The 25991-nt window shown below is 37.1% G+C and overlaps 1 protein-coding gene across 2 annotated transcripts in view; it reads right to left on the reverse strand.

Moving 5' to 3' along the window:
• LOC145270496 (MAP kinase-activated protein kinase 5-like) overlaps positions 1–25991 on the reverse strand; it is a 163836-nt gene that overhangs the window by 16630 nt on the left and 121215 nt on the right. For both annotated transcript variants that reach the window (XM_080126156.1, XM_080126155.1), the window contains exons 7-10: positions 20960–21037; positions 12761–12948; positions 8915–9032; positions 5480–5607 (exon numbers count right to left, since the gene is read on the reverse strand). In XM_080126156.1, coding sequence (XP_079982282.1) covers positions 5480–5607; positions 8915–9032; positions 12761–12948; positions 20960–21037 — 512 coding nt within the window. The remainder of the gene's footprint in view (positions 1–5479; positions 5608–8914; positions 9033–12760; positions 12949–20959; positions 21038–25991) is intronic.

The raw sequence follows: 25991 nt of genomic DNA on the forward strand, positions 1-25991 counted from the left end.
GTTTAGCTTCTTTGAAATCTTATCATAGCCCTCCCCATTGGTATGGCATGCTACAACAAGCTTCCTGACGTCTTCGCTGTGTTCCTTAGTTTTAACCATGGCGATTGAAAATTATAATTTAGTCACTTATAATAGTTTAAATAAATCGCTATCTAAAAATTATCTGAAAAAAATTATTCACTGAATTAGCGTTAAACAAGCATAATATGGCTATAAAAAAGTTCAGAAAGCACGTAAACCGGAAATTGATTGATATTATACTGATACTAAAAGAAAAACAAAGCCGTGCCAATAATTTTGAACAACGGTTTTTTGCAATTATGTTTGTTGTTCCTTTGTTATTTATTTTTTCTAAAATCCGATTGCTGCATCGGAAAGGCCAGTTAAAAATACATAATATACTTTGTTATTTTCTTTAATTTAATCCCTTTTTTAGAATTTATTAGACAAAATTTAACTTTTATTTTACCGTGCCAATAAATATGATCATCACTGTACATACATATATATATACATACATATATATATACATACATATATATATATATATACATACATATATATATATATACATACATATATATATATATACATACATATATATACATACTTACATATATATATACATACATATATATACATACATATATATACATACATATATATATATATATATATATATATATGTATGTATATATATGTATGTATATATATATGTAAGTATGTATATATATGTATGTATATATATATGTAAGTATATATATATATATGTATGTATATATATATATATATATATATGTATGTATATATATATGTATGTATATATTTGGGCTCATGGATTTTAAATGTCTGAGGGAGTGGCACTCGTCTGACAAGACGTTGCAATCATCATATATATATATGTGTGTATGTATATATATGTATATATATATATATATATATATATATACATATGCCTGAGGGAGTATCTATACAAAGATGATATTACGGAGTCTTAGCTTTGTACGACAGCCAAGTCTCTCTCTCGGTTCAAAAGTTTGAGATCCAGCAACAAGCAAGAGCAAGATAGCCAGCAACAAATTAAACTGCAGACCAGCTTAATGCGGGTACTGGTCTTTTTTTTTTTTTTTTTACATAGGCATCACCACATTATCAAGGCCAAGAGGCCACTCAAGGATAAGGGTTAAAGAGTGTACAGTAGAAATTGGACATTATAGTAATCATTAGTAATGAAAATTTGGTAAAGTTGATAACTTATATGGAACGGCTCATCAAGAACTTATTTACGTTAGACTTGAAGACAACCATATTGTAGTCAGCCGGAAAGCAGGAAAACGCTTTATGGTTTTTTAAATCAGAGATTTGCTTCTCCTAGAAAGGTTGCCTTCACCACGGCTTACGGGAGCCCTCTCCACCCCAATACACATATACACACACACAAATATACACGGTGCTAGTTGGCCGTTGACCCAGAAAAAGAGTTCATTCGCCCTTTGGAAGGTCTGGTTTTTAATCCTTCAGGGAGACTAGCCGCCCTCCTCACCAAACAAGTCTAGTGGGGGAACCAGCTTAGTCGCCGGTGACCCAACCATGAGGCAGGTAGTACTGAGTTACAGGGTACCAGTAGCATATGACATGACCTGACAAAAAATATATATATATATACATATATATATACATACATATATATATATATACATACATATATATATATATACATATATATATATATACATATATATATATACATACATATATATATATACATACATATATATATATACATACATATATATATACATACATATATATATACATACATATATATATACATACATATATATATACATACATATATATATACATACATACATATACATACATACATATATATATACATACATACATATATACATACATATATATATATACATACATATATATACATACATATATATACATACATATATATACATACATATATACATACATATATACATACATATATATATACATATATATATATACATATATATATATACATACATATATACATACATATATACATACATATATATATACATATATATATATACATATATATATATACATATATATACATACATATAAATACATACATATATATATATATATATATATATATATATACATACATATATATATATACATAGATATATATATATACATACATATATATATTTACATACATATATATATACATACATATATATATATACATACATATATATACATACATACATATATATACATACATATATATATATACATACATATATATATATATATATATATATACATACATACATATATACATACATATATATACATATATATACATACATATTCTTGCAGAATTCGCATATACTATTGTAATGTATGTAACATGTGCAGACAGAGTAGTGTCCCTTGGACTAAGAAACCAACTAACATCCGGGTTTCACTACGCATGTGAAAACGCCATTACAGTAGTATCATCGTGTAAACAACGACTAATAAAACGAGTTTAAATCTACCTTTCATGGCACCCTCACATGTTGCAGCCAGTTTCTTCCCAGGAGTGTGGGGGAATCCCCCGCTACTACAATTAAAGGTAATTCCACCCGACGACTGTCCAACTGCACTGGAACTTTTGTTTGTCCAATCACCTGGATGCAATTTCCCGTATAAGACCTAAGACGCACTTTTGTGGGCTCCAGCAACTTTTTGTTGTTTATTTTTTCCCACGTTTTTAGTCCCATTATCGTTACAGATGCTCCTGTATCTATCTCCATAGAAACCCTCTTGTCACAAATGTTGATGTCTACACAATAGGGGTCTACTTTTTCCAGTGGCACTCTCATCCTATTTATGGTATAAACTTCCTCGGAATTATCCGAGTCTGTGGCTTCCACTTCTATTTGCCTCACTGAATTTTTTTTCTTTTCTAACCTATTGGGGGGTTTCTTTTTCATGTTTAATTTAAAACATTTCTCTGCTATGTGCCCTTGTCTTTTACAGTAGTGACACATGGCATATCTAAAAGGACACTTACTTGTTTCGTGTGTTGCTCCACAACGAGTACACTCTTCTTCTGACCTTTCATTTGATCTGGTCTCATATTTTATTTTTTCGGTTTGCTTCCGTGGTGGTGTGAAAATTTTGTTTACTTCTATTTTTTTTGTTTGAATATCTCGTAAATGTTTGGAGGCAGATTCTATGTTGACCGCTATTTTGAAAGCTTCGTTAAAAGTTATTGTGTCTTTCTCTGCCCGTAGTCTCCTCTGAATGTTGTCATCGTTTACTCCTACTACGAGTTTATCCCGTAGCATTTCGTCCAAAAACGTTCCAAAACGACAATCTTCACACATGCTTCTTAATTCTGCCACATAATCTGTGATCAACTCGCCTCGTTGGCGGTTTCTCGTATAAAACTTTGTTCTGTGAACGATCACAGACAGCTTTGGGCTGAAATAATTTTGCATGAATTTGACCAGTTCGTCAAATTCTTTATCTTTCGGAGCTAATAAACTTGATATTTGTTTATATACCTTGCTCCCACAAACCGATAAAAGAATCGCTCTCCTCTTTTTCACGTGAGCTGTATCTTCGGGTATCTCGTTTGCTTCGAAAAAGTTCTCCAGACGTTCGATATATTGATCCCATTGTTCACTTGTACTATCAAACGATTCCAAACGACCGAAAGTAGCCATAATTCGTTTTTTATTCGAATCCTCGTCGCCAATTTGTAATAAACTCACAAGATGAAAAGGTAGATTTAAAACTCGTTTTATTAGGCGTTGTTTACACGATGATACTACTGTAATGGCGTTTTTTCACATGCGTAGTGAAACCCGGATGTTAGTTGGTTTCTTAGTTCAAGGGACACTACTCTGTCTGCACACTAAAAAGTCACATGTTTCTGGTAATAGTGGATGCTTTCAGCAAATGGTTAGACGTCTACATGTCAAACTCATCCACCACAAACACCACCCTGGAACACCTACAAAGATGTTTTGCAACTCACGGGTTGCCCCAAAAAATTGTAACGGATAATGCAGCCGTTTTTGTAGGTGAAGAATTCCAAGCATTTATGTCAAGACAAGGAATCCAACATATCACAACAGCACCAAAACACCCCTCTTCAAATGGATTGGCTGAAAGATATGTGCGGATTTTCAAGGAAGGAATGAAAAAAATGAGTCATGAGAAAGGCTCCCTAAGTTCAAAACTGAGCCGTTTCTTGTTGTCATATAACTCCACACCACAAACGGTCACTGGCATATCACCAGCAGAATTATTAATGAACCGGAAAATAAAGACAGTTTTGGATTGGATCATTCCGCAGAAAACTACAGTGAGGGAGCGTATGAGAAAACACCAGGAAATTCAAAAGAAATATCATGACAACTCTCGGAGCATACGAGAATTTAGAGAAGGTGAATTAGTCTGGGCCAAAAATTTCTATACAGGACCAAGATGGAAAAAGGGAGTGGTCAAGAGACGGACAGGTCCAGTGTCATATGAAATTAAACTGGAGTCGGGGACAGTGGTAAGGAGACATGTGGACCATGTAAAAGAACAGATGGAGCTGGACGCAGATAGAGCTTCGGAAATAGGAAGAACAAGTCCACAAAATGGAAATCAAAATTTGGATACAGACTGGGTGATCCCACTGACCTCAGGCACCAGTAGTCCAGGTAGTTTCAGTCCGGACCAGGAAACAACAAATGGAGTGGGGAATACACAGCAGGAGGCCCCAGTAAGAGAAACCATTAGATGTAGTGAAAGAACAAAAAATAAACCGAAGCACTTGAAAGACTATGTCACATAAACAAGTAATTCGGAACTATGGGTGGAGGGATGTAATGTATGTAACATGTGCAGACAGAGTAGTGTCCCTTGAACTAAGAAACCAACTAACATCCGGGTTTCACTACGCATGTGAAAACGCCATTACAATGACTAATAAAACGAGTTGAAATCTACCTTTCATCTTGTGAGTTTATTACAACTATTATAGTTAATTTTTTTATCGATTTTTATATATTATAAAGTTTTGATATCAAAAATAAAAAAATATATCCATATATGATTTGGGTGCATCAGCTCGAATCAGTATCAAAACTTTAAAATATATACATATATATATTATAAATCAGTATCAAAACTTTAAAATATATATATATACATATATATATATATATATATATATATATATATATATATATATAATTTTAGTTCCCTCAGCTATAATCAAAAGTTTTTATAAACAAAAAAAAGAAATGGAAGTCCATAACAATTTAATGACAGTCACTCGGACTAGTATTTTTATATAAGACTAGTAGGACTTGTGTACTGACATTGCTTAGCAGAGTATACTTAATCAAGTATTTTTTGACATTCTGTTATTTGTGTAGATATTCAAAAAAAAAAAAAACTCTGAACGATGGGAACTTACTTGCGTTGTCGTTTTCTTATGATCGGATTATTCACTTCATTGAGGGGCTTCAGTTTGATTAAATTTTCGGGTTGACGCATCGTCGACAGATATTCAGAGTGCGCCATCTTTATGTCTTCCTGGGCATTCTGAAACAAAAAGAAAATGGGATGCAGATTAACGGTTTCCGTAGCAACCATTTATGGAGAAAACATTTCATATTCAGATGTTGTGATAATCTTGCAAGGAGATACACTCATTTCCTTTTTATCCTGTGCTTGGATTACAAACTGCAGTCACCATATATATATATATATATATATATATATATATATATGCGTAAACTTTAAGTATTTACTTCAAAAGTGCTCAATACGTAGGTAGAGCTAGTTAGTAAGTTATAAAATATATATGGCGATTAAGCTACACTGAATATTCCGCGTTTCATCCACTCTAGGATTCTTCAGGCTTATGCCTGAAGAATCCAAGCCTGAAGAGTCCTAGAGTGGATGAAACGCGGAATATTCAGTGTAGCTTAATCGCCATATATATTTTATAACTAACTATATATAGTTAGTTATAAAATATATATAGTCCTTAATCCGCGGAGTTTCAAAGAAATACTTTCCTTCTCATCAGAGGGTAAGAATTAGCAAAATGCAGGATCGGATTTTGCATGCAGAAGTATTTGATGAAATAACAAGTAAGTCAAAGATCTTACTTGAAAACAAAAAAAGTGAAGCAGAGGGAATATGGTGAAGAAAAAGGTGATTACACGTGAATGGATAGTCTGGTGGAAGATAAAAAATCCAGTGACGGTAAAATCCAAATATATAACTTCAAGAAAGTTAATTGAATTTCCATTTGCACAAGTAAAATCCAAGGAAATCCCGTAATTGGAAGAAGATGGTTTATAATAATCCAAAGGCAGAAATCCATGGAATAATTCACAAAAATGTGTACAAGGAAAAAAGGAAAAAATTCCAATAATATTATATATATATATATATTTCAGTTGAATTAAAGTCGGTAAATTTAGCTCTTATGCATAGATAGTCCTTAATACTTTCCTTCTCTTCCTTGCTAATTCCTACCCTCTGATGAGAAGGAAAGTATTTCTTCGAAACTCCGCAGATTAAGGACTATCCACTTATCTAGTGTTTCCTTTTCAGATAAAATATGTTTTTAACTCTTTTTCAAAGTGTTTTTTAACATGTTTTATTAACTGTTTGCTTTTATTATAAGCTCTATCTCCTATTTGGTTTTATCGAGCTTTTACATCTGGCTGAGATTATTTTATAAATATTAATTCTTTAATATTTATAATATACTTTAATTTTACCATCTTGGATCATTTTGGTAAATTTAATTGTAATTTTTATTTTATATATATATATATATATATATATACTAGCCTGGATGCCTAGCATTTTAGGTGTAATAGGCAGGCAGATCGAACCCGTGATCCAAAGACGGAAAAGAAAGTGGAGGTGTGTATAAGGATGTTGGTTGAGCAAAAAAAAAAAAGAAAGAAAATTGCAAGTGCAAAAAAAAAGTCGGGCAGGCAGACAGGCTTGAACCTGTACCACAAAGTAGAAAAAGAAAGTGAAAAAAGAGAAACGTGACGTGTTAGTTGTTGTGTCCATTGCAAAACTGGAAGTGATGTAGGTTTAAATTAAGGCTAGACAATCGAAAAGAGGCGATGACTTTTGAAAATATCAACAAAAAAAGCGACTCCTCCCAAGTACTATAACCATTGCACCGCAGATCCTTGTGTGAGCGACAGAAAAATAAAATTGCGAATTACTTAGGAGCTTTATCCAGTCATGGCTGACAGAACAAGAGCATGCTACCTCCTTGAAGTAAATAAAGGGTTCCGCTCGAAAATGTGTCCAAATTCCCTAGTTCAACAGAAACATTCCCGAGTTCGACAAGATACACATGAAGAAGGTCGGAGGTTTTATCGACCAAAACGTGCAAATCACACTCAAGATGAGAATAGTAGCCCAATGAATTCAATACGAACTACCGTGTTTAAATGATAAATTTTTACTTTTAGTGAATTTGACAATTATTAATTTGGAACTTGTACATTTTAATCACGACTCTCTTCCTGATCTACATCAATGACCTCCCTAAACACATACTTAAATCATTCGTTGACATCTATGCTGATGACACGACCATCTACGGCAACACATCAAAGGCTGTAAATGACAAAGTTCTCTCTCCTCTGATCTCGAGCGCGTGGTTCAGTGGGGGAAGACATGGCTGGTTACCTTTAATGCATCTAAAACCAAACTCCTATCCTTACATCATCAACGCTCTGATCCCCATCTGGCATCAATTGGGATGGATGGCTCTCGTCTGGGAGAGGCCCCATGTTTTGACAAGCTTCTGGGTTTGACCTTTACTCCTGATCTGAAATGGAACACGTACATCAAGTCTGTTGCCAAGGTCGCTGGAAAGATGGTGGGATCCTTTTACCACATTGCGAGCCTATCCTTGTTTTATCGTTATATCCATGGCAGATGATCGTCTGAACTCCAATCTCTGGTCCCCCCCTCGCCAATCTTCCACAAAAAACACCTGTCTAGCTGAATCCACTGTGCCTAAATCAAAACGTAGATTCCATGAACAAAGCTTCTTTCTTAGAACTGCACGCCTGTGGAACTCTGTTCCGTCCGCCTGCTTCCCACCTGACTACAACTTGGATGTGTTCAAGTGCAACGTTAACAAATTCCTAATGAACCGGCCCCTTAAGTAAACACTTCATCAAATCTCCACACTAACGTAATGTACTTGCAATAACCCTTATCCCTAAGTAGCTTCCAGGCCTTGATAAGTGGTGACCACTGTGTAAAAAAAAAAAATACATTAAAAAATGAAAATATCGAAAAAAGGTTATATTGTACGTATCCGTGTTGAACTGAAAAAATTTTCACTTAATTTGATTGAGTTTTTTTTTTTTTTTTTTTAGAGCCGAAAAACATGTTTTTATGTCAGCACGTTGAAGGTAGCTATCTTTGAATTTTTTGAACGCGCTACGGGGAGATAACTCAGTTTAAAGCACTGACACTCCCCCACCCCCATCTTTTCTAAAAAATCGAACCTTTTGCTCAGTATCATAACAAATTGTTTTTTTTTTTGCTATAAAAACAGTAAAAAAAAAAAAAAACATGATGAAATTAAGTGAAATTTTTTTTTGGAGAACTTCATTCCATAACGGATACGTACAATATAACTTTTTTTTCGATATTTTCATTTTTTAATGTCTTGATTAAACTGTACAAGTACCATTATTCTGTATTCAATAATTGTCCCACTTTCTGCCTTGTCAGGCCTTCAAACACATCTTTTTAATCTACATACAATGCTTCAAACAAACTACATGTTGAAAGCCATTCTTAACATAGAGAGGAGAGCAGGTTTTGTAACTATCCTGTACTTTCTTACCTTATTAGCGATGATTGATGGTGAATGGAGGACTGTTTCGGGGGCATTTTTCTTCAGCCACGAGCTCTGTTCCAATTCATCAACGGACATCCGATGGATCGGTTCCACGTGGAGCAACCTTAAATGGTGTAAACAAAACATAAGAGACAAGAAAATTATTATGGCGGGGGGGGGGGGAGAACACAAAAGCTGTGGCTGGTCCCTGGCATTGGTAGCAGCTACCTTGGATCCCGATATTATTTTGTGCATAACGAAGAATGACACCAACATTTAATATCAATTAGGTATATTTATGCATAGTTTCTATATTCTACATAATTGCATAGAATTTAAGATGAAAACGTTCTAGCACATGGAAATATATATATATATATATATATATTTTATTTTCTCTATACATATATATATATTTCTGTAGAAATATATTTTCTTATAATATATATATCAATCCTTATATAAGAAGCTCAATGTAGTTACAGAGCAATATATAGAATAAATGACAAAAAGTTATATTCCAAAATTCATGATGTTGACCATCTTATAGTTTATTCCTTTAAATCAGTTGATTTATACAATTCTTGACAGTATCTGTTTCGTAGCACAAAATCAATAAGTAAATCTATATCAATATCAACAATCAATCCGTCAAAAGGAATTAAAATGTGATTTGACATGATTAAAATCCGAAAATTGGAAGAGAAGTTTATATTTTTCCATTACGCCATCTTGAATTTTCTCATATATATATATATATATATATATATATATATATATATATATACTAGCATTTCAGCCCGGCGGTCAATTTTTTTAACTTTGACCCCTATTATGACCCCTTAACATTTATTGTTTGGGGCTCAAATGAAGTTATTAAGTTAGATCCTTGTCCAAGGAACCTATATCTAAAATTTCATGTGTTTAGACCCAAAATTGTTGGAGGAGTTTGGTAGAGTTCTCAAAGGTCAAATCATTGAACTTTGCCCCCTTAACAGCAAAATTTCTGGCCCAAAACCGATCACATCGATTTTCCCAAATCTCAGTAGCCTGGATATCAAATTTCGAGTCTGTAGACTTAAAATTGACAGAGTTATTGCATAGGGAAATGTACACAGACACGTTCACTGTGAAGAATCGGAATCGGTACTGTATCAGAATCGGGAAAAATATTGGAATCTTCCCATCACTAATACACATAATCTATATATAGTGAAATTGCCTGTATTTATGTGTGTGTGTATGTGTGTGTATTTCCCTACCAAACTACTCTGTCAATTTTCAGCCTATTATTACATCGCTTTTATTACCACAACACTTCACCGTAATCTTACAATGCATCTGTCTGACACTAGTGGTGAGACAACAAACACTATTAAAGGCAGTAATTGATAAGAATACAGTTAAGAGACTCAGCATTCCGATCCCATCATTGAAAAAAGCAGCAAGATAGTTCTCTGTATACCAACAAATCTATTGATATATATATTTTTAATTTTTTATGAAATATATTTATATATATTTTATTTTAATTTTTTATAAAATCTATTTATATGTTTTTTCATTTATTAAAAAAAAATTTTTTTAAGAAATGTAAAACTGCTACATTTATTTTAAATAAAAGAAAGTGGAATTAGGTTTTTTTTTTCTCTGGATTCAGAAAAACGATTTAAAAAATTAACATAGCTTTTTTTAATTTTTTCATAATATCTACTGTTATATAAAAGTCATTTTGTGTGTGTGAGTTCCTTATAGGTGCCGAAACAACTGAGCGTATCTTTTGCAAATTTCACACTAAGGTAATTTATAAGTCTGACAGTATTCTTAGATAAGTTTGAGATAAGGCTTCATAATTTGTGTATTCATTTTTTTATTTTTTTATTTTATTTTATTTTAGCTTCAATCCTGCCCAAAGCAAGCGAGAGGATTAGTTGTCCAAAAACATGGCAAGAAGGCAATAATTACGAAGGATACAATTACGTTGAATCTCTGCAGTTCCAGGTAAGCATTGACAACGACTCTTTAGCTGAGAGTCCATCTTTCAAACTCCTTGGCCTAACGTTCACAGGAAACATGAGTTGGAACAATTACATTGAAGGCATTGCCAGGGCCGCTGCAAGAAAGGTAGGCTCTCTCTACCGTGCTAGAAAACTACTAACACCCGAAAGTATCCTATACCTCTATAAGGCCACCATTCGCCCATGTATGGAGTATTGCTGCCACATCTGGGCTGGTGCATCTGCTACTAGTCTCTCGCTCCTTGACAAGGTTCAAAAGAGAGTCGCAAACCTGATAGGCCCTGAACTGGCATCTAAGCTTCAGCCTCTGTCCCATCGACGAAATGTTGCATCCCTCTGCCTTTTCTACAAGTATTTTAGTGGTGAATGCTCTGACGAACTGCAATCACTTGTGCCCCCATGACGCGAGCACCCTCCACAAACCCGACAGGCTGCTAAATCCCACCCCCACACAGTAGAGATCCCTAGATGTAAAAGATCTTTTTACTCCAATAGTTTCTTCCCCAGAACCGCAAGACTCTGGAATTCCATTCCAGGTCCCTGCTTCCCCAACAGTACTGACGTGCAGAAGTTCAAGTGTAACGTGAACCGACACCTTGCTGCCCAAATCCCTACATAGTACCCCAGTAGTGGTTGCCCCTGATAGTAGCCCCCTACACCAAAGTGGCAATTTGCCTTGTTTGGGGTGAAAATGTAATAGAAAAAAAAAAAAAAAAAAAAAAAAAAAAAAAGATAGCAGCTCGGTTCTACCCTCAGAGAATTTGTTGGCCAAAACGTGGTAAAACAACTATGAAGATGAGGATAACAGTGCTCAAATAAATAAATAAATAAATAAATAAAAAAGAAAACTAATTAAAGGCAGTAATTAATAAGAATACAGTTAAGAGACTTGGCATTCCTATCCCGTCATGGTTAACCACTTGAAGAAGGCCAGAGGATGAGTTGGCCAAAATGTGGTAAAATAACAACAACAATGAAAATGAGGATAATAGTCCTCAAATAAATAAATAAATAAATAAAAAAGAAAACTAATTAAAGGCAGTAATTAATAAGAATACAGTTAAGAGACTTGGAATTCCTATCCCGTCATGGTTAACCACTTGAAGAAGGCCAGAGGATGAGTTGGCCAAAATGTGGTAAAATAACAACAACTATGAAAATGAGGATAATAGTCCGCAAATAAATAAATAATAATAATAAACTTTGCCCCCTTAACAGCCAAATTTCTGGCTGAAAACCGATCACATAGATTTTCCCAAATCTCAGTAGCCTGGATATCAAATTTCGAGTCTGTAGACTTAAAATTGACAGAGTTATTGCATAGGGAAATGTACACAGACACGTTCACTGTGAAGAATCGGAATCGGTACTGTATCAGAATCGGGAAAAATATTGGAATCTTCCCATCACTAATACACATAATCTATATATAGTGAAATTGCCTGTATTTATGTGTGTGTGTGTATGTGTGTGTATTTCCCTACCAAACTACTCTGTCAATTTTCAGCCTATTATTACATCGCTTTTATTACCACAACACTTCACCGTAATCTTACAATGTATCTGTCTGACACTAATGGTGAGACAACAACCACTATGGAAGGCAGTAATTAATAAGAATACAGTTAAGAGACTCAGCATTCCTATCCCGTCATGGTTAACCACCTGAAGAAGGCCAGAGGATGAGTTGGCTGAAATGTGGTGAAATAAAAACTATGGAGATACAATGATCGTGATAATAGTCCGCAAAAAAAAAAATGAATACGCATTTTTGACGATGATCATCATCACTGCAGCATCACCATCGTTGTAAAAAAAAAAAAAAATGACTCACCCTCGGACAACATCTTTGGCCGCAGTCGAGATAAACTCCCAGTCCTCCTCTGGAAATTCATAATCCCCTGTGAGTATTTTCCGACGCATTTCTACAGAGAGTTGACGTGACGGTGTCTCCGAATAGAACGGAGGGTAGCCGCACAACATGATGTATAGAATGACACCAAGACTCCACATATCACAGCTCTGCAACGGGAAAAATTAAAAACAATTTAAAATACAAAAAATTTTTTTCTTTATGCTTCCTTCAATAATGTCTTCCAAATTAGGCCTTCGGTCCTGGATATGACCTTAAACTATATCCAATGGCGAGGCCCCAGCTTGCGGGCTTTAGAGAGTGTGGAGCCACCCTTTAATTACCATTGCTCCCAGGTTCACTCTAACTCGGAGTGGTAGCACCTGTTAGGGTCCCAACTATGGGTTAAATAGAAACTGACTTGAAAACAACAAATATATTCTATTAAAAAATTTTTATTCTGAATCATTGGATTCAGTATTAAATAACCTGAAAAGGCTTGATATGCCGTAAAACAAAAACTACCAACCAACCAATCAAATTAGGCCTTCAGAGTCTCTTGTTATCTCAGCTCAACAACAAAGCAAGAAATTCAAAACTTTCTGGGACCATAACTTCAGTTATGTAATCCAGTTACACAATTTACACCATTATTGAGTGAAAATAGAATCTAGGAATTGACAATAAAAAGTAAAATCTCTACTTCTACATATAAGATACTTTGTGTGTGTCTGTGTATGTCTGTATGTGGATGTCTGTGTGTGTGTGTGTGAGTGTATGTATCTCTATGTGTATGTCTGTGTGTGTGTGTGTGTGAGTGTATGTATGTGGATGTCTGTGTATGTCTGTGTGTGTGTGTATGTGAGTGTATGCATGTGGATGTCTGTATGTGTGTGTGAGTGTATGTATGTGTATGTATGTGGATGTCTGTGTGTCTGTGTGTGTATGTATATGAGTGTATGCATGTGGATGTCTGTGTATGTGTGTGTGAGTGCATGTATCTCTATGTGTATGTCTGTGTGTGTGTGTGTGAGTGTATGTATGTGGATGTCTGTGTAGGTCTGTGTGTGTGTATGTGAGTGTATGTATCTCTATGTGTATGTCTGTGTGTGTGTGTGAGTGTATGTATGTGGATGTCTGTGTATGTGTGTGTGAGTGTATGTATCTCTATGTGTATGTCTGTGTGTGTGAGTGTATGTATGTGGATGTCTGTGTATGTCTGTGTGTGTATGTGAGTGTATGTATGTGGATGTCTGTGTATGTGTGTGTGAGTGTATGTATCTCTATGTGTATGTCTGTGTGTGTGAGTGTATGTATGTGGATGTCTGTGTATGTCTGTGTGTGTGTATGTGAGTGTATGTATGTGGATGTCTGTGTATGTGTGTGTGAGTGTATGTATCTCTATGCATATGTCTGTGTGAGTGTGTGTGCGTTTGTGTCTGTGTGAGATCGTTCTCTATAGACTCCTAAACGACTAAGCCAATTTTTTGGGAATTTCATACAAATATACTTTATGTGTCTATGAGCATTCTTAGATCGGTTAGGTATCACAACAAGAAAATAGAATCTAGGAATTGACAACAAAAAGTAAAATCTCTACTTATACAGGGTAGAATGATAAAATTGTCACCCTAGAAAAGACAACATGATTCCATTTCCGTTTGATGAAAACCGGTTTTCTTTTTTTGTTGCAGGCCAGTTGTGTACAAATCCCAAGAGTGATAGGAGCCTTCTGTCATGTCTGAAAATGACACAATGTTTAACGAGCGAGATCAGAGATGCGCCACTGTACAACTCATGCTCTCTACAGATCCAAGTTATGACAACAGGACCATTGCCAGCACCATGAAAATGCATCGATCGATCGCCATGAATAACAGGGACGTGCTCAGACACACACAAACCCACCCACACACACTCACACAAACACACACACACAAACCCACCCACACACACGCATACATAAACCCACCCACACACACTCACACAAACACACACACACAAACCCACTCACACCCACACATACACAAACCCACCCACACACACGCACGCACAACCCACCACACACACGCACAAACCCTCCCACACACACGCACACGCAAACACACACACAAACCCACCCACACACACGCAAACACAAACCCACCCACACACACACACACACACAAACCCACCCACACACGCACGCTCACACAAACCCACCCACACACACGCACAAACCCACCCACACACACGCAAACACAAACCCACCCACACACACACACACAAACACACACACAACCCACCCACACACATGCACTCACCCACACCAACACATTTTCACTTTTATATATAGATTCTTTTATAGATATATATAATTTCTGGCCGAAAACCGTTTAAAAAGATTTTCCCAAATCTCAATACTCCTTATCTCGAGTGTAGACTGAAAATTGACAGACTTATTTGGCAGGGAAATGTAGACAGACAGACAGACAGACATACACACACACACACACAGACATTTTCACTTTTATAGATATACTAGCTGTTCCGCCCGGCTTTGCTAGGGCCCTATGTACTGTTCATAACTTTATGTGCATATGCATATATTAAAACGTGTGAATATGTACAGTTTCACTTTTATAGATATACTAGCAAGGGGTACCCAGTGTTGCCCGGGTGTTTGGAGGTGTGTGTGAAAACTCCAGGGGGGGGCAGGAAATAATAAAAAAAATGTTTTGGTAGGTAAGTATGAGGATCGAACCCGAATCGTTGAGGTAAAGTTGTAAATTAAAGTGTGAAAAAAAAAGAGTGTGACGGTTTTAACCATTGGGGCACTGCGATATGCTAACGGAAACACGTTTGAATTTATTTAATTACTTGGATTTGGCAGGTGCACGTTTTAATTACTTAATGAGGTCAAGTTTTGACTTCGAGATAGTATTTCATTTACTGCGGAAACGCTTTTTTTTATTTTTATTTTCCCAAGATGTTATAGGAAAAAGACTAACCCACATGCAGGGGAGCGACAAATGTTGAATATTTATCTTCCCAAAGTCGAGCAAATTAAATAGACAGGCGAGCTCCGTTGTTAACTGTAAGATATTACGATTTATATGTGATATAAAAAGTTTTAAAAGTTGTGAAGCGAGCGACCGCTTCTCTGAAAAAAGCCTTTTGTAGACATACAGAAAAAGCGAACACACATACATACATTTTCGCTTTTATATTTATAGATATAGATGATGCGGACTATCATCCTCATCTTCTAGTTATTGTTCCAATAATAAAATAAAACACCAACATGACCTCCCACAACATCAAACCCAGCCTGATTGCCATCATCCACTGGGTATTTGCTGAGCTTCTGTCGGCGCTTGTGGAAAAGGCATGCTTCCAGTTCCAGACTCGTATTAAGGCTGATGACGGCTACATTGAATAGCTGTCAACTCTACTAAATTATAAAGTAATCTTCTTCTTTTTTTTTTTTACCCCAAACCAGGCACATTACCACTTTGATGTAGGGGGATACTATCAGGGACATAAGCTACAGGGGTACTATGTGGGGAGTTGGGCAGCAAGATGTCGGTTCATGTTACACTTGAACTTCTGCATGTCAGTACAGTTGGTGAAGCAGGAACCCGGAAGGGAATTCCAAAGTCTAGCTGTTCTGGGGAAGAAACTACTGGAGTAGAAGGCTCTCTTACATCTAGGGATCTCAACTGTGAAGGGGTGGAATTTTGCTGCTCGTCAGGTTTGTCAGGGGTATTTACGTTGAAGAGGTACAAGTGCTTGCAGTTCGTCGGAGCATTCACCGCTAAAGTACTTGTAGAACAGGCAGAGGGATGCTACGTTTCATCAATGGGACAGAGGCTGAAGCTTAGATGACAGTTCAGGACCTATTAGGTTGCCAACTCTCTTTTGAACCTTGTCTAGGAGTGAGAGACTAGTAGCAGATGATGTACAAATCCCAACAGCGATACGAGCCTTTTATCATGTCTGAAAGTGACAAAATGTTCAACGAGTGAGATTGGAGATGCGCCACTGTACAACTCATGACAACAGGACCATTGCCAACACACTCAAAATGCATCGTTGGATTGCCATGAATAACAGTTTCCGGCCACGGTTATGATCTTTGGTGTGGTTTCAAGTGAGGGCCACATCATGCCACCTCACATCGAAGTCAGCTTGGAAGTCAACACCAAAGTGTACCTGGATGTGCTGAAGAGTGTGGTGATCCCCTGGTGCAATCAGGTGACCGCTGGCAGATGTTGGGTTTGGCAAGTCCAAAGAGACCCAGGCTTGGCTTCAGAAGTAGACAACGTTTAAACAGTTTTGTAAGTATGGGCGCTAGTTCAGGTTGAAGTTTTTTGAGTACTATAATTGGAATACCATCAGGGCCAGTTGCTTTACTCGAATCAAGGTTTTTGATTAGCTTCGCAACATCACGTACAGATATACGTATATCACATAGCGTGTTTTCTGATACAGGAGAAAATATTGGGGGTTGGCGGTCTTGGTCGCAAAGGGTAGAATTAGCTGCAAAGTTCTTGACAAAGAGTTTGGCTTTGTCTGATGCTGACGAGATTACCTCAGGTCCATTGATAATAGTTGGGATGGAGCACACGCTTCTGTTCAGGATTCTGTTTGCTATTTGCCAAAACTGGTGGGAACCAAGCCGCTGCTCAGCTACTTTTGACTTAACAGATTGAGCATACAACTCTCTTGCGTTCCTTATTACTTTCTTACAATGGTTGCTGGCAGTCCTGAAAACGGCTTTAGTTTCCATACATCTATTACGTTTGAAGCAGTGGAAAAAGTGATTTCTGTGCGCAATGGCAGCAGCACATTCTGGAGAGAACCATGGCTGGCTGTTAGGTTTTTGCTGAAACTTTTTAGAGGGTATGAAATGGTCAATACCTACAATTAACCATTCAGTCAGGTCTAATACTATAGAGGACACATCCTTCTCTCACAATACCAAAGCCAACCTGATCACGATGAGGATAACAGTCCGCAAATAAATAAATATAATTAACAAATTACTCATCTCAAAGAAATCCAATATTAAAATAAAATACCATTCGGTACGGACCTGACGATGGAAAACCAGATAAGAAAAAAAACAACAAATCACCAAAACTTGGATTCATAAGACCAAAAGATCCAACCTTGATAGTCCTCAGGACCCATGGCGCAGTGAATAGAGGCGCTGAATCTCTCCAGCTCCAGGTGGTTTCAATCCCACCAAAAATGTAATCCCCAATCTCCCCTGAATTGGCTTGAGTCCAATGGCAAGAAGAAGACCAGGACGACTGGAAATAATGCCGAGATAAGCGGAGAGCACATACAGCACCTGGAAGTCCCAAATGGTAACCCATTTAGTACTGACCAGGTTAAACGTTGCTTAACTTTGGTGATCCAGTGGGAACCAGTGTGTTAACGTGATTTTGCTGTATCAGACCCGACGATGGAAAACCAGATAAAAAAAAAAAAATCCCAAAACTTGGATTTTTAAGACCAAAAAATGCAACCGTGATAGCCCTTCAGGGCCCATGGCGCAGTGGATAGAGGCGCTGAATCTCTCCGGCTCCAGTTGAAAATTATCTAAAGACAGTGGTTTCAATCCCACCAAAAAACGTGGTGAGACAACAACAACTATGGAAGGCAGTAATTACTGAAGATACAGTTAACAGATTCAACATTCCTACCCCGTCGTGATTAACCACCTGACGAAGGCCAGAGTTAACCGAGACATTGTGAAGCAACAACTATGAAGATGAGGATGTAATTGTGAGGCAGGGGTTACGCAATCGCCAACCTCTCCTGAATTGGCTTGAGACAAAGGATACCCCCTGCAATCACTGTTTGAGACCAGTGGCAAGGAGAAGACCAGGACGACTGGAAACAATGCCGAGATAAGCGGAGAGCACATACAGCACCTGGAAGTCCCAATTGGTCACCCATTTAGTATTGACCAGGTTCAACATTGCTTAACTTCGGTGATCCAGCGGGAACCAGTGTCTCAACGACGATGGAAAGCCAGATAAGAAAAAAAAAAATCCCAAAACTTGGATTCATAAGACCAAAAAATCCGAAACCTTGATAGCCCTTCAGGGCCCATGGCGCAGTGGGTAGAGGCGCTGAATCACTCCGGCTCCAGGTGAAAATTATCTAAAGACAGTGGTTTCAATCCCACCAAAAACGTGGTGAGACAACAACAACTATGGAAGGCAGTAATTACTGAAGATACCCCCTGCAATCACTGTTTGAGACCAGTGGCAAGGAGAAGTCCAGGACGACTGGAAACAATGCAGAGATAAGCGGAGAGCACATACAGCACCTGGAAGTCCTAAATGGTCACCCATTTAATGCTGATCAGGTTCAACGTTGCTTAACTTTGGTGATCTAATGGGAACCGGTGTGTCAATGTGATTATGCCGTATCAGAATAACTCCGATAATCACCGACAACCGATAATCATTATTTTAATTTATCTATCATCGGTAAAGCCATTTCTTCCATGTCGTCGCTTAGCAACAATGATAGAACAACATGTAAGTTGATTGTGTGTTTTTTTTGTTTTTTGAATGACGTGGTCTGTAGGTTCAAACTTTGCACTTAAATTTCTTTTTTTTTTCATCAACTGCAAAGAATTTTATGAGGCTTGAAAATTTACGTGTTTTTTTTTAGCAGTGCAAAAGTAAATTATTTTCCTGTTTTTGAACGTCCATTGAACAAGCAACTGATCCAGAAGAAATTGCAAAACAGTCTATCAACGTAATTGTGCCGTATCCAAAGATGAGGATAACCATCTGCAAATAAATAAATATGCAAATTACTCATCTCAAAGGATTCCAATCTATATATATATATATAAAAATGAAAATGTGTGTGTGTATGTATGTTCGCTTTTTTGTGTATGTCCGCAAAAAGCTTTTTTCCGCACTTTATTTTCCAACTTCGCCTCAAGGCTTCAGGTTCGATTCTTCCTACTTACTTAACAAAACTTTTTTTTACCCCCACCCCTGACACAAATACCCGGGCAACGATTTTTTATTATTCTTTTGTTTTGATTTACCCAAAAGCACACACCCACCTCTAAACACCCAGGCAACGCCAGGTACCCCCGCTAGTAATAAAATAAGAAAAAACATAATGCTCGCATGCACATGTCTCAGTTTCTTTGGGTTTTTTTTAAAGGAATTTAACATTATGTTTAATACCGGGCAATGCCGGATACATATGCTAGTAACCATGACCTATTAATGTTAATAGACCATTACTTAATTAATAAAAACATTTTACTTTGATGAAGTAAAAGAAAAGAAATAGGTAGTAGGCCATCACTTAAAAAGGTTCAAATCTTTACATCATCATCGTTCTGATCCCCATCTGGCATCAATTAAAATGAATGGCTCTTGTCTTGGGGAGGCCTCAAGTTTTGACAGGCTTCTGAGCTTGACCTTTACTCCTGATCTTAAATGGAACACGAACATCAAATCTGTTGCCAAGGCCACTGGAAAAATGGTCGGATCCTTCTATCGATCCAGTAGATATCTCACTGCTGATGCAATTCTCTATCTATATAAGAGCTAGATAATACGTCCAAGGATGGAATACTGTTGCCACATCTGGGCAGGAGCTGCTAGAAAAGACTTGTCCTGCCTTGATAGGGTTCAAAATAGACTTCGTGGCCTGGTGGGAGATGTCCTTTTCTCTTCGCTGCAACCTCTATCTCACAGAAGAGATGTTGCGAGTTTGTCTCTGCTTTATCATTATTTTCATGTAACGTGTTCGACTGAGCTTCAATCTATGGTCCCCCCTCACCAAACTTTCACAAGAAACACTCGACTAGCTGAAAACATTATCAATAATTTCCCCCACTCTTTATCTGTACCTAAACCTAAACATAGATTCCATGATCAAAGCTTCTTTCTTAGAACTGCACGCCTGTGGAATTGTCTTCCGTTTTCCTGCTTTCCAGCTGTCTATAATATGGTTGTCTTCAAGTCCAACGTGAACAAGTTTCTGATGAGCCGTTCCACTTAAGTTAACAAATTTACCGAACTTCAATTACTATCGATTACTATATTGTCCTTTTGACTACTCTACACTCTTTAACCCTTATCCTTGAGTGGCCTATCGGCCTTGATAAGTGGTGATGCCTATGTAAAAAAAAAAAAAAAGTGTCGTTACCTTGTCGTATGTGCATGGTTTTGTCGTTTGGATCAGTCCTAACCTTGCTCGGCTACGATACCTGTAGGCTTCTAAAACCTGCAACAAAGAAAATAATAAAATCAAAAAAAAACAAAACATTACGTCATCTAAATAGACCGTCCCTCCTCTCGTTTTAGGCGGATTGATTCAAAGCATTTTTAATATAAACTAGATGACCCATTATACAAGGTGGAATGATAAAATTGTCGCCCTAGAAAAGACAACATGTTTCCATTTCCGTTTGATGAAAACCGGCTTTCTTATTTTGTTGCAGACTATCTACTAGTTGGCCAGTTGTGTACAAATCCCAAAGTCAACACCAAAGTGTACGTGGATGTGCTGAAGAGTGTGGTGATCCCCCTCCCCCCAGTGTAATCAGGTGGCCGCAGGATTCGGCGCCAGTCCAAAAATCCAAAGAAACCCAAGCTTGGGTTCAGAAGGAATGCTACGACTTTATACGCTTCTATCACTGCCTCCCCTACTCCCCTGACCTAAACCCACTAGATTATTTTGTTTTGTCATATGTTGAGAACATCACCAACATGACCTCCCACAACATCAAAGCTAGCCTGATCACCATCATCAGCCGAGTATTCGCTGAGCTCTTGCCAGCGCTTGTGGAAAAGGCATGCTTCTAGTTCCAGACCTGTATCAAGGCAGTGATTGAGGCTGAAGGCGGCTACATTGTATAGGTGTCAGCTCTACTACATAATCAAGTTACCTGAATTGATTTTTTTCAATAAAAGTTTTAAAATTTAAGCTCTAGTGTTTTTTGTTTTTTTTAAGGTGACATTTTTACCGTTCCACCCTGTATAAGAGAATGCGCGGATAAGATACATTGTAATAAGAAACTGTTAGAGATGAACTGCACGCCTGTGGAACACTGTTCCACTGGTCTGCTTCCTAGCTGAATACAACATAATAACCTTAAAATCCAATGTAACCAAGTTTAGGTTCAGCCATCCTTATAAATAATTCTACCTAATTTAAACCCTTAATGATTACAATACGACCACCTTACAGTCATTAACCCTTATCCTTGAGTGTCTTTCAGGCCTTGATAAGTAGTGAGTCTCCCCCCCTCCAAAAAAAAAAAATTACCTTTGGAGATGAACTTGGGCATGACGTGACCAGCTGATTGATCGGATCGAACTTTTCCAACAGCGATTTTTCATTTTACAAAAAAATGTTACCCTAAGAGTTATCTCCCTTGCAGTGTAATACAAACACATATACTTCCTTTGCATCTGGATGTGCTAAAGAGTGTGGTGACCCCCTGGGGCAATCAGGTGGCTGCTGGCAGACCCTGGGTTTAGCAGCAGGACCCAATGCAGGCTACAAGTCCAAAGAGATGCAGGCTTGGCTTCAAAAGGAGTGCTACTACTTTGCACCCTTCTCTCACTGACCCTCTCCTCCGACTTGCCCCCACTGGACTACTTTGTTTGGTCATACGTCGAGAACATCACCAACATGACCTCCCACAACATCAAAGCCAGCCTGATTGCTGGAATCTGCCGAGTATTTGCCAAGCTCCTGCCAGCACTTGTGGAAAAGGTATGTTCCCAGTTTCGGACACATATCGAGGCAATGATTGAGGCTGAAGGTGGCTACATTGTATAGGTGTCAGCTTTACTGCATAATGAAGTTCCCTGAATTGAGTTTTTCAATGAGTTTTAAAATAAAGCTGTAGTGTCGTTTTCTTTAAGGGGACACTCGTATCGTTCCACCCTGCATTACGAGAATACACAAACAGAATACAATGTACCTATTTACGGGACAGAGTTAGACACCAGGGTCGTTTTTTAACGTGGAGAAAAGGTACAAAAATAAAAATTGTCTCAGTCGTGAAGGATTTCTCCTCCACCGAAAGAGAACAAGAAAGGGAAGGGCAGCATCTGAAGAACAGATACTACACTTTGATCTTGGTCAAAAGAAAAAAAAAAATAAGGTTAAATGGACTTGGGCAAAAAAATGTTATCCTAAGAGTGTAATACGAACACATCTCCTTTGTGGTGTAATCTTGTTGCATCTTTGTTGGAATTTATAAAACACTAGCGAGGGGTACCCGGCGTTGCCCGGGTGTTTGGAGGTGTGTGTGGAAACTCCGGGGGTGGGAGTGGGTTAAAAAAAAAGTATGAGGATCGAACCCGAACCCTTGAGGCAAAGTTGTAAATTAAAGTGTGAAAAAAAAAAAAAAAAAAACGTGTGACGTTAACCATTGCCCCCACCGCGACATGCTAACGGAAACACGTTCGAATTTATTTAATTACTTGGATTTAGCAGGTGCCCATTTTAATGAGTTAATGAGGTTAAGTTTGACTGCGGGATAGCATTTCATTTACTGTGGAACGCTTTTTTTTATTTTTATTTTCCCAAGATGTTACAGGAAAAAGACTAACCCACATGCGGCGAGCGACAAATGTTGAATATTTATCTTCCCGAAGTCGAGCAAATTAAATAGACAGGCGAGCTTCGTTGTTAACTGTGAGATATTACGATTTATATGTGATATAAAAAGTTTTTAAAAGTTGTGAACCGACCGACCGCTTCTCTGAAAAAAGCCTTTTGTAGACATACAGAAAAAGCGAACACACATACAAACATTTTCGCTTTTATATTTATAGATTTATAGTGTTGTTTTCTTTAAGGGGACACTTGTATCGTTCCACCCTGTATTACGAGAATGCACAAACAAAATACAATGTAATAATAAAAAAAAATATGGTTAAATGGACTTGGGCAAAAAAATGTTACCCTAAGAGTTATCTCCCTTGCGGTGTAATACGAACACATATACTTCTCTTTGCATCTTTGTTGGAATTTATAAAACATTTATTGATTGGCCAATCCTTGTTTCTGTTTGTCTTTTTAAGGGTCCAACAGATTGGCTAACAAGTAATTCTATCATTACTCCTTTCAAGGTCATGTGAGGAGGTCACATGACCAAGTCTAAATAAGATAACGAAAGATAACATAAAAATATTTATTTCCCTTTGCAACTTGCAGGATTGGAAAGACGATTTAGACTTAGACATCACCCGTCTTTTTTTTTTTTAAACAAAGGAATCACCACTTATCAAGACTTATCGAGGATAAGGATTAAAGAGTTAGAAGTGTAAATTTGGCAAATTGGATCGCTTAATGTAAACAGAACATTGGACTTGAAGTCGGCCATATTGTAGTCAGCTGGAAAGCAGGTAAACGGAAGGGAGTTCCACAGACGTGCTGTTCTTAGAAAGAAACTTTGTTCATGGAATCTACGTTTATGTTGCAGTCGGACGATTCTATTTATAAACGATGCTGCTAGGAACTGACAAATTGAATTAATTCATGTTCTACTACCAACCAATCAGAAACCAGAGTTGCTCCATAAATATTAAACCTTTTTGTACCAATTTCACATGTTTTTTTCCGTCTCGACATGGTAAGAATATTTTGCTTTGTGGAACTGTCTACTGCAAACAAGTCACCTCTCAGGACTTGTGTAGAACAACGAACCATCAGAAACTGTTCTGTCTACTGCAAACCAATCACCTCTCAAGACTTGTTTAGAACAACGAACCATCGGAAACTGTTCTGAAACTAAACATGGCTTACACTTCTACAGGTTTGGGCACAGATAAAGAGTGGGGGAAATTATTGATAGTGTTTACAGCCAAACAAGTGTTTCTCGTGAATGTTTGGCGAGAGAGGGCCATAGATTTGAGCTTAGACGAGCACTTGCCATGAAAATAACGAGAAAACAGAGACAGGCTCGCAACATGTCTTTCTGTGAGAAAGAGGGTGCAGGGAAGAGAAAAGTTCATCCCCCACTACGGTTGGGGGATGAACTTTGGTAATCTGCTTTCTTCTCAGCAGGTGAGTCGCCACCTTCTAGTAGCTTGGATGAAAATAGAAAGGAGGACTAACGCTTTAGGGGTTTTTTTTGTGATTGTAGCGAAATCCGACAGGCCGAAAATTCACTTATCTACCTAATTGTCATGCCAGAATTAGTTAAATATTTCTGGGATCTATAACTATAAAAGTGAAAATGTATGTATGTATGTATGTGTGTTCGCTTTTTCTGTGTGTCTACAAAAGGCTTCTTTCAGAGAAGCAGTCGGTCGGTTCACAACTTTTTAAAACTTTTTATATCACATATAAATCGTAATATCTCACAGTTAGCAATGAAGCTCGCCTGTCTATTTAATTTGCTCGATTTCGGGAAAATAAATATTCAATATTTGTCGCTCGCCGCATGTGGGTTAGTCTTTTTCCTATAACATCTTGGGGGGGGGGGAAAGCGTTCAGCAGTAAATGAATACTATCCCACAGTCAAACTTGACCTCATTAACTCATTAAAATGGGCACCTGCTAAATCCAACTAATTAAATAAATTCCAACGTGTTTCCATTAGCATCTCGCGGTGGGGCGATGGTTAACATCACACTTTTTTTTCACACTTTAATTTACAACTTTGCCTCAACGGTTCAGGTTCGATCCTCATACTTACTTTTTTTTTTTACATAACCCCCCACCCCCCAAACACCCGGGCAACGCCGGGTACCCCTCGCTAGTATTACATAAATCACGTATTCGAATGATTCAATGAAAAATTATTTTTTTTAGGTAATTGATTTTTTGAAATTTATATCAATTTTTTTTATACTCGAAGGAAGTAAAATTTCGTTGTTTTTTTTTTAAAATCTTTTTTAAGGAAAACCGATTTAAAAAAACAAACATTGCCTAATTTGCTATTAGACCTATTATTTTTTAAAATTTTGGCCTTTGCTCCTTTAATTAAAAATAAATTAGGGTTTGAATTACATTTTTCAAGAAGTTATAAGCTTCGAAAGACAGTAAGTCTAAATATTCCAGTGTTTACCGCAAATTTTTACGGACGATTTTTGACACTGCTAGTGAACGGCTTAAAAAACGTCACTACATAGGAACGTTGTTTTAAAGCGTCGATAATGTAAACACGATTTTTGTCTTGAATTTTCATTATTTTTTTATGCTGTAAAAATTTATT

This window comes from Euprymna scolopes, chromosome 46 (genome assembly GCF_053919585.1).
Source record: "Euprymna scolopes isolate OS-2025 chromosome 46, ASM5391958v1, whole genome shotgun sequence".
Taxonomy (NCBI): domain Eukaryota; kingdom Metazoa; phylum Mollusca; class Cephalopoda; order Sepiida; family Sepiolidae; genus Euprymna; species Euprymna scolopes.